At 47.1% G+C, this 11098-nt stretch overlaps 1 protein-coding gene across 1 annotated transcript in view; it reads right to left on the bottom strand.

The window, feature by feature from the left end:
* Window positions 1–399: 399 nt before the first annotated feature.
* LOC144736258 (polycystin family receptor for egg jelly-like) overlaps window positions 400–11098 on the bottom strand; it is a 130655-nt gene continuing 119956 nt past the window's right edge. The window contains exon 32 of the mRNA XM_078618880.1: window positions 400–1133. Coding sequence (XP_078475006.1) covers window positions 565–1133 — 569 coding nt within the window. The 3' untranslated portion in view covers window positions 400–564. The remainder of the gene's footprint in view (window positions 1134–11098) is intronic.

Here is an 11098-nt window from a genome sequence, read left to right as displayed (position 1 = left end):
CCCAGGACATGCTGGCGGGACTATGTCGCTCGGCTGGCCTGGGAACGCCTATGAATTCCCCAGGAAGAGCTAGAGTCTGTCACCAGGGAAAGGGACATCTGGACCGCCCTTCCAACATTCTGCTGCCGCGACCCTCACCAGGACAAGTGGCTTGAGAAACAAACGAAGTATTCATTAAATATGCTTGGTGGTAATTACATTAAGTGAACGAAATTTTGTAGTAATTATGTATTATTGAATTATTTGTAGTTTGTTGCACAATCCCCACAAATGCTAAGAGTCTCCCCCCTAGTAATTCGGTATCCACAGTGCGGCTGCGCTGCTGCCGCACTGTGTCCACTTACTCTCGAAGAGAGGACGATTCAAAGGTGCCTTGGGGAACAACGGACGAGCGGCAAGGACGCAGCCAAGCAGTGAGCTGGAATTACCAACAACTACCGAAGCTCTGTTGTCTTTAATATATTAAGATGCTTCAGCCAATTATGAGTGTTTCTGTGGGAGGAAACCCGAGTGCCCAGATAAATCTCGTGTGGAACTTCTCAATTACACTCACTCCCCCCCCCACTATTTTTTGCTCTGTCCAAACACACGCCTGAGCTTGGAGCCGGCTTTATTGTAAGTCGCGGTAATGGGCTGCAGGGACTTCCTCAAGAAGACCGAAAACGATTTGCAGCGTGACACCTCCACCCCCCCACAACTGAAGCGCGTGTACACCTCCTCGATGACAACCACCAGCATGTTGAGCAGCAGCACGGCAAACAAGAACATGAAGCTGAAGTAGAGGAGGGCGGCCATGTACCCACCGGCCGCGTAGAGGTCAGCGAAAACCGGGGCGCCGAGCAGAGCAGTGAATAGCGAGCCCACGCTCCTCCCGAACGACCTGTAGGCTCCCACCCGTATGCCCAGCACATTCCAGAAGATGAGGCTGTAGCTGACAAGTAGCACGATAAAAACAAGGGAGAAGCTGCAGAGCTTGTGGGCACAGTGGACCGCTGATCTGACTGCCTCGCTCATGGTAGTGTTGTAGCGGAACAACGGGAGGATCCGCAGCGTCGCCAGGAAAATGAGCAGGCCCAGGAACTGCGTGGACAGCCTGTCAAGCGATGCGGGCCATGACAGGTCGGTGAAGACGGCTGTGGAACGAGATGGTGAGGTTAGAAAGGGAAGGTACCAATGCCACCAGTGCTTAATTTTAGCTGGAAAAGTATGGAATGCTGTTCTCAGAATTATTTCAGCATGCCACATCCATCTGTTCTTAATTTGTCCTCATGATACTGCATCATCAGAGGATTATGGGAATATAGGGTACAATAATTTACGGTAAATTAACGTAGGGTGCGATTATATAGGGTACAATAACAATGGGTTCAATATTATATGTTAAAATACTATAGAGTTATTACAGATTGGAATACCTCTAGTGGTAGTGCCTTATGTTGATAATCCTTACTCCAAGCCAAGCCCAGCAGTGTTCCGGAACACACCGAGTGAGGAATGAAGCCCTAAGTGTTTTTGTCTTCTTTACTCATGGATGCTGAGCAGGCTCACAAAACGCCCAGTAGCCAGCAACAAACAGTGGCAGTGATGACTGACAACAGCACCAACGATGGAATTGGTGCTAAAGGTGTTGGCAGTGGCAGTGATGATGATAAAAGTGATGAAAACACTAACATTGATAATAACGATAATGTCAGTGATTATTCTGACATTACGATGGCACTGATGAAGACACTGATGATAATGGTGATGATGACAGTGAATACAACACCAACACCACCGACAATGTTTTTTTAGATATATTAAATAGCCAAAATTCCACGTGGTCAGCAACAAATATCACCATTGAAGGTGTAATTGAGGCAATCAACACACTATGCTTGATAACCCAGTTTAATCACAGTCAGTGGCCGAAACCTGGATTCGAACCCAGGATCTCAGCCAGGCTGGCTCAGCATCTCCAACCTCTGAACTGTTTGGCCACCTTTTTTAGAAAAAAAAAGTGCAATTGACTTCCGAGAGCAGGGCTTCTGCTGAAGTCATGGCCAAGTGAACAGCGCTGAAAGGACTACTTCTACCCCTACTTCGAAAAACAAACCCTTTAACCCAACCACTTGCTTACCTGTTTTTATTATTTTTCTCCCTGACCTCGGTCAATTAGAGGGGGCCTTGGATAGCCAGTTTTTGTTTTTATTGAGCTTCATTGAGCCACAGGCTCCTTATGCCTAGGTCTTCAATACACAGCTCGAGCCTGGCCTCGTGGCTAGGCCAAAAAGAATGTCCCCTCCCCCACCATATCTTCGTGCTCAATGGAGGGCAGGTCCCCCAGGAAATAAACCAAGGCTTCTTCTAAGCTGGCCTTCCCGGTCAAGTCAATACTAGAAACGCAAGTGGGAGGAATGTGGGAGCTCCTACAAGCCTTTCTGGAAAATATGGAAGAGAATACTGTCCAACTTTGGGTTATCAAAGAGAAGTTTAGTGAGGTTTGCGAGAGGGTGGAGAGGCAGCAGGAAGCCATTACAACCCTTCAGACTATGCTTGAAAAGCAGAGCGGTGCAATGAAGACCCACGAAGCCAGACTGGATGATAAGGGATGGGAAAGTGAACTGAAAGCATCTGGCCTGCCTCAAGGAGTCGAGGGCAAAGCTCCTCAGGGCATCTTATTCTATATCCAATTACATCTGCCCGAAGCCCTGAGATGCCCAGATTCTCCTGGCATGCTGCCTGTCAAGGTAGAGGAGACATTACATGCTTACGGGGTGGGAAAGAGAGGAGGGAGGGACCTAGTAAATACGAATGTTAGACCCCATCCCTTATTAATCCTGTCTGCAACCCGACAGGGTGCCTCAGAGGCTCTGAAGGCAGCTAGGATAGCAAAAGGGAAGAGCACCCTTCTAGAAGGCAACCGCGCTTTCATCACTCTCAACCTTACTCTGGTGTTTGCTAAGAAGAGGAATCTTGTCCTGCCCTGGTCGGAAGAAATGGGGTGTGCTCCGAGTTACTATACCTGGCGAAGCTAAGAATCCATATCGGAAGAAGACGGTTGGATTTTCTGATGCCGGACGAAGCAATGGGATGTAAAGAAGTGCAGAAGATACTGCGGGGCCCGAAAGGGAAAGGAGGCTGATCTTGAGTCTGCATGCTGGAGACGGGACCTTCTAGCTGTGGGCAGTGCAGGACAACCCGGGTCCACGATAGCGGTTCCCGGGCAGCCTGCACTGATCAGGCGGCGGCATGTAGTGGGAGGCTGCCATGTGGTTCCCCAATCCTTATTTTTCTCTTCCCCTTCTGGGTATGTTGCCGTCCATAGAAGGGGCCGGTGCTTCACCCCCCCCCCATCCCAATTGTGACGACTCGTCCCCTCCCTTTACCTTCCCGCCACCACCAAAAACCTAGACTTTTAACATCATGTGATGAACAAGTGGCGGCAGACCCGTGAGCTGCGACATCAGATTCCTGGCCCTCTTCCCTTCCCTCTTTCTTATCTCTTCACTACAGAATTAATACGGTACCACAGTTGCACACATCACGGGGGGGGGGGGGGTGGTCAATACTACACCAGCCTTATTCTTTGGGTCTTACACATACAACAAAAAAAAGTGACAAAACTACGACATTTCGATCGCAACACAAGCAATCGTCATCAGGAGGAAAACAGGAGGGGGAAAGGCGTTGAGACAGGCTGTTTGATTAAAGGTTTGAAATGGGTGTAGCCCAAGAGTCATAAAAGAAGTGGGCAGGGCTAGTGATGTTAGTGAGACATTTTGAGAGATTGGTGTACATGTTCCAGTTCACTGGCTAGGTGATGAGGGTCGGAAATACATCGAGCTCTATGGTGTAGAGTTTTGATTAGGGAATTCTTCTGGGATGGTGGTGGAAGTCAGGTTTTAGGTAGGCATCCGTATGGGTGGCTTTCCTGTAGACAGTGTCCCATTGAGCCATCTTGGTTATTTTCGATTAAAACATCCAAGAATGGTAACTTGCCATCCTTTTTCACCTCCATTGTGAATTTGATGGCTGGGTGTATGGAATTATGGTTGAGGAATTGGTTCAGAGTTGGTCAGCCATGTGGCCAGATGACGAACATGTCATCTTTGTACCTCTTCCACAAGGACGAACATAGAGTGGATGCTTGGATGGCATCTGTCTTAAATATGTCCATGAAAACATTGGCTACAACTGCAGATAAGGGAAAACCCATTGGAGTACCTTCAACTTGTTTGTAGAATGTTACATTCCAGGTGAAGTAAGTGTTGGTGAGGCAGTGTCTCACCAGGGCCGATACATCAGCATTCAGTCCTTGTTGGACCAAATCTTAAATGATTGCAATGGTGTCGGGCACAGGAACTTTGGTAAACAAAGATATGACATCGAAACTAAGGAGCAAATCACCTGGAGCTAGTGAGATGTATTTAATTAACGATACCAAGTGAGCTGAGTTAAGTACAGCTGAGGTGGTCTTACCAGTGAATGGTTGTGTAATGCGAGCAAGGAAAGGGTGGGCACTGACTCTGCACCACTCACGTGGGCCGGAGTATTAGGGGAGGTGGAGCCTGGTCGTTGGGGTGAGTGGGGGCGGAGTCAGGGTCACGTGAGGAGGAGGAGGAGTTATGGTCACGTGAGAAGGAGGATATAGGGTGAGAACCGGAAGGGGATCGGGAGTCGAGAGAGAGTGAAGATAGGAGAAGCCACGCGGGGTGCTGGCGGAGGAGTGGCACGAATTGCCACGTGGTCGGAGTCACGGCACCGTCAGCCAGCGGTGTACGTGGAGCAGCGGAGTGGCTGCAGAGTGTGCGGGAGCACACGGAGCAGCAGAGTGGCTGCAGAGTGTGCGGGGCACACGGAGCAGCGGAGCGGCTGCAGAGTGTGCGGAGTCACACGGAGCAGCGGGGTGGCTGCAGAATGTGCGGGGCACACGGGCAGCGGTGTGGCTGCAGAGAGAGCGGAGGACTCGAGTGGCGTGCTGGGGGGGGGGGGGCACGCGACGGAAGAGGTGCGGGTCCGACCGGGGACATCGCGGGGTGCGAGACAAGAACCCAATAAAGGACAGACGGAGACCAACATCGCCTAAGAGTCCTTAATTACAGTTGTAAGGTCTCAGACAGAAATCGGGCCAGTTTTGTAGGTGGGCGAGTCAATGCTGAAGACGATAGCTATCACCCCAACCGTTGGGAAAGAACCATCTGAGGACCCAATCAAAACCATCACCTATCCATACATAGCAGGGGTCACCAAAATGTTTTCCAAAATCATGAGCAAACACAAGATCCAGGTTCGATTTAACACAGTACGTAAAATTCGTGATCTGATCCCATTTGTGAAGGATGTGATCCCTGACATGCAATACCCCGGCTTCTACAAACTAAGCTGTGTCTGCGGCAGTAGTTAGGTTGTGGAAACTAAGCAACATGTTTCGGACCGTGTTCATGAACATAAGGCAGATCTGAAATACAGTAGGACCAATACCTCGGCCGTGGCTGATCATTGTTTTAATGCGGTGGGCTTACACGAAATTGATTTCTCCAAGACGAAGGTACTTTGCAAACCCACTGGCTATCAACAAAGATTCGTTCATGAAGCCATCCAGATATATAGACGCAGACACAATTTCAACCGAGAAGATGGGTACAAACTGAGCAATCATTGGAAGGACATTATTAATCAGTTAACTAACTGTGATGTTTCCATCCTACCTTCCGATGTTAGTTGTTATTTTCGACTCTCTGATTTTACATGAACAGGTTAAATGTCTCACACTAACACAGCCACCGATCTTACATTAACATGCAAATTTTTCACTTTAACATCACTAGCCCCACCCACTTCGTTTACGACCCTTGGGCTACACCCATTTCAAACCTTTAAAACAGCCTGCCTCAGCAGCTTTCCCCCTCCTTTTTTCTTCCTGATGACGATTGCTTGTGCTGCGATCGAAACGTCGTAGTTTTTAGTAAAAAAATTTGTTCTACATGACTTTACCGAAAGACCCAAAGAATATTAATTCCTGCAGTAAAGATTTACACCAGCCTTGGTATGCCAGTGCACGGTGGAGGCTGGTGTGGTGTCCTGGCCACAGTCTGGGGTTGGTAGGGGGTGCAGGGGGTTGCGCTCTCCCCCCGCCTCTCCCCCTCCCACCACCCTCTTCTTTCACTCATCTTTACCTTTTACCCACTTGCATGCCTTCTCTCACTTCTCATTCTCCCCCCCCCCTCCCCTCCACATGGCAGCGCCTGCTCCCGAGAGCCTGGTGCTCCTATTGGGGCACATTTCCTGGGATGGGGTCTCCCCTTATCCGACGGTCATCAACTACCCGCCCCCTCCCTTCACGCCACCCTCCTATTTCTACATCTATTTGGCATCTTTGAAGCTTCCAGACCAGTCGCCTGATTTCCCTGGTGAATACTCCTCCATAGCGCGGTTCCGGAACAAGCAGCTGTTCGACCATGCCCCAGATAGTTATCCAACTCATCTTAAACCCCGACGAGGCAGCAATAAATGTCTGGTCCCTAGACAGGCAGCTTCTTGATGAGGAACACACGATTGAGGAAATGAGGAAAGAGATTGAGGAATGTATCCAGATCTACTCCGCCTTGGACTCCCTCCCCCTCCCCTAAGATAATGTGGGACACCCTCAAAGCATATGTCAGGGGGCTCGCTGATCAAGGGTGCTCGCAGAATTAAAAAGATCCAAGAAAGGCAGCAAAAGCTGGAGGGAAGCATTTCTAGCCTTCACGAGCAGTTTCAATCCTTGCAATCCCCAGGGACTCTAAAATAAATAGATGGTATGAAAATGGAACTTGAAAGGCTATTAAATGATAAAAGCTCGCCTGTTATTCAGGAGAGCCAGGCTGCCCTTCCACGATCCTTCCTTTGCCACTGTTAGATTGACGGCATTGTTCCTTCATTGCATCTATCTAAAGCAGTAAGGACCCCCCCAGCGACCACAACCAGGGATGTCAATGCACATTTTTTATATTATTATGAATCCTTATACACCTTTGAATCTCTGTCCTCCTTAATTTGGGTCCAGACCAAAGCACAGAGCTGGGCAGGCCCATTGCCCCTCAGAAATTTCTGGATAACCTTGGCTGCATCACCATTAGGGAAGGCGGCTGCCGCTTAAGGGATACTGATGGAGTTCTATAGGAATGCGGGGATCCACCTTATCTCCCAGTTAAGGACAACGTTGAATGCAGCCTTGAAGTCAGGCTGCCTCACCCAATACATAAATGACGCTAGGAAGTCGGTCCCTCACAAGCCAGGTACCTTGGAGGATGCACTAGGTAGCTATAAGCCCATTTGTGAATGCGGACTACAAAATGCTTGCGAAGATCCTTGTAATCAGATTAGACAAGGTCCTCCCAATAATCAATGGCAAAGCCCAGACAGGGTTTGTTAAAAACAAAGATTCCGCAGACAATTTAAGGACTTTAGTTAATGTGGTGGAGATAGCCACGAGGAACAACCTCGCTGCGTACGCCCTTTCCCTGAATAGGGAGATGTTGGATAAATTTGCTTTTCCCTCCCAATTCGTCGACATGTGCAGACTCCTATATGCTGACCCTACAGCCTCGGTGGTCATGAATGGCCTAACCTCCCACATATTTGCACTGGGTAGAGGCACAAGGCAGGGGTGCCCTCTTTCACCATTGCTTTTTACCCTGACCATGGCACTATTTACTGAGAGTATTAGAAGCCAGTGTATCTCAGGAGGAAGTTTTGGCATGGCAGAAAACAAAATCAATCTTTATGCAGACAATGTTCTTATTATGTTCAATCCCAGCTATTCTGACCCTGATGAGGGTATATAGGGCACACATGATAAAAACAAATTATCTGCAAACTGCTATATTATTTAAGGATGGTCCCTCCCGTATCCCAAGGGCCTTCTTCAATGTGCTCCATTCCTGAATCACCTAATTTTTATGGGTAGACCCGCATGTATTCACTACCTCTACCTTACTTTACCGGTATGCGAGAGGGGCTTGGGTCTCCCAAATCTACAGAAATACTCTAGGTCAGTTGGCCTGTAGAATGTTAAATGCTGGTTGGACCCAACAAAATGATGGATTGCCAAAAGCTGAGAAGAGGAGTAAGTTAAACAATGCTCCCATAAATATGCTAAATTCCTCTTGATATGCAAATTCTTTTGTCGAAGCGCCCTTTCCCCCCCTCCCAACCCAGCTTATATATATGCTCCAAGCTCGTGTGCTGTTTCATTCAGACGCTGTCTCCCCGACAGACCTGGTTTTCACCTGAGGACGGCTGCTTGCGTTGTGGCCGAAACGTCGTGAGAATTATTTTATTATGTTTTATTTTTATTATTTTATTACTTCCCTTCTACGTGACTTTACCGAAGAAGAATGCTCCCTTGTTGGGGTTGCCCTTGCCTCGGCAAGGTTATCTCGATGCTGGAGATTTGCAGGGACAGGAGTATTCCCTTCCTGGTCCCCTACACAGAAGATTGAAGCTATGGAGTAACTCGACTTTGAAAGTAGGGGGGAAAGAAATAATGTGGATTAGCTGAAAGGAGTCTGGCTTGGAAATGGTTGGGGATCTTTTGAACAAAGATGGTGGGGTGCTGTATTTTAATCAGATGCAGGCTAAATATAATCATGTAGATCACTGATTATCTGGCGTGCAATTCAAGCATTATCTGGCGGTCTTGGGCAGATCTGGCGAAAACAGCATATATTCCGGCTATTGCCAGAAAACTTCTCCAAAGGCTGTGTACCAGTTCGGCAATTGGCACCATGTGCGTGATAATTTTCTTTAGCTATGCTTGATTTCAGTGTCAAATATTATATCCAGTACATTGTGTACTACATAAAACAACTAGAACAATTTAAATAATGCACGTATATACATTTGTCATGACTAATAATTATTAATAAAAATAGATCAAAAGTTTGTGTATAATTCGATATTCGCCAAAGCACCGGTCAAAGGCTACATCAGTCCGGCAATCGTCAAACACATGGCTGAAACAAGATGTTATATACACCTTAAAAGCAATCTGTTCAATTGCGTTCACGAGCAATATAGAATTCTACACCCCCTATCAAGTAAGTAGAGAACAATAAATAGAGTAACTTTTTTACAGTAGGATAATTCTTTTTGTTGATCTGTATGTTTATTTATGCCAATTTCTGGTTGGACCCAACCCATTTCCCCCTTAAGCTGCCAGAAAATCGATGGTTGATTGTATCTCTTGCCCTCATTTTTTCATCTACCTGCAAAATAGAGATGTCATTATGAAAGCCCCGGGTAAGAACCTAAGCGAATCACTTTACCCAATCATAGACTGGCTAGGAGTGCCGAGGCCTACCACCTGTTAGGCAGTGACAAATAATCTCTGGAACCGGGGTCTGTGCTATGAGGTCCCCTCACAGAATTGGACACAAATCTGGCGAGCCACAATATAGCCCAAGATCACTGCCACTGAGGCTCATTCAGTTCAAATTTATACACGGCACCTATATGACAAATGAAAGAGCGAAATTCATGGAAGTCTCCCCCGATTGTCCCAGGTATACTCTGGGTACAGTTTAGTCTTACCTTCACGCCTTGTGGCTATGCTCAGACGTTGCAGTACTCTACCAGGAGATCATAGACTTTTTTATGGCATCTGTGGCACCAATCTTACCCCTTCAGTTGAAACGACTTTGTGGGGCATGAAACCGGAAGCCCTTCCGGAAACACCAACATGCTCTACTTCAAACCTTTAATATTACAGCCAGGAAGACCATACTGGTTAACTAGAAATATCACGCATCCCCCTTGTGGTAACAGTCGCAGAACACTCTTTTAGCTCAAGTGGGTGTTGAGGACTAAAACCACAAGCTTAAAGGTAGGAAATGAGAGTTTGAGACCAGGTGGTCCCCCATCCTACGCAGTCGGGTGGAAAGAGAGGCAGTGCCCCTCAGCTGTAAATAAGCGGGAGCTGATCTATGAGCCGTGGCAGGTTAACGCATTATCCCATAAGCTGCGTGTATATTATTTCATTTATAGAGTTTTCCTGTACTCCCCTATTCCCCCCCCTCTGCCATTGATCTTCCCTCAGTATTTTAGTTACCGTTCCCCTCCCTCCTTCTCCCCCCAATATAATATTCACCCCCCTACTCGTGGTCCCCACTTGGTTGGGGCAGCGAGTCCAACTTCCCCACCTACATATGGTCTCGTCGCGTAGAATTTGAATTCTCACCGTGTTCTGTTCCCGACCAATTTGTTGCAATAAAAACATCACCACTACGGCGGTCACGGTGCAGTTACATCACAAGAAGGCAACATTCTTTCATCACAGTTGCCAAGTTCAGGCCCCAAGGACCAAAACATAAAATAGCCTGCAACAAACAGCACGGTTGAAGGTGTAATAGATTGGAGTGAATAAGCTTCTTGAATTACTCTTTGGTTCTTTCGGTAAGTCACGTAGAAAGAAAATTTATTTAATAATAGAATCCGACGTTTCCATTGCAACACAAGCAACCATCATCAGGTAGAACTAAATTTGAGAGAGAGACAAAACACAGACACGGAGACACACAGAAAGACATACAAGCAGACACACAGAGAGAGAGACACACAACATAGACACAACAGAGACCCAATGCCTCTGTGTCGAGGCCTTAAATAGAGAGAGAGGGGGGTGATTGGGCAGAGATAGAGGTGGGTCTGCTGGGGAAGCTGCTGGAGCAGAGAAATTAGCATGCCAATGAATCCACCCCAAAGTGACTGAGGCAAAGAAGATCGAATGGCCCTATGAGAGCCTGGTAAATTTTAGAGAGATAAATAGTTTGAGAAAAACATTTTTGGAAAATCTTTTGGAAATGTTATGTAATGCGACACAGAGAGACGGCTAACACACAGTTAATGCATAGCCTGGTTGATTACCATTCCAAAGATTGCTAAAATTTGCAATCGAAATGTCGTACTCTATTATTTAATTTATTTTCTTTCTACGTGACTTTACCGAAAGAACCAAAGAGCAATTCCTGCAGTCACGAAAATTTCAAATCAAGTTTCTTCTTGAATTTAGCAAGGTTACAACAATTAGTCATGGAGTGAGTAAGTAACTGCAGGGCTGTGCCTTCATCTAAACTCC

Source organism: Lampetra planeri, chromosome 60, assembly GCF_965212315.1.
Source record: "Lampetra planeri chromosome 60, kcLamPlan1.2.h2, whole genome shotgun sequence".
Lineage (NCBI taxonomy): Eukaryota > Metazoa > Chordata > Hyperoartia > Petromyzontiformes > Petromyzontidae > Lampetra > Lampetra planeri.
Note: the sequence above shows the minus strand (reverse complement) of the source record. Positions and strands in the feature narration are given on the sequence as shown.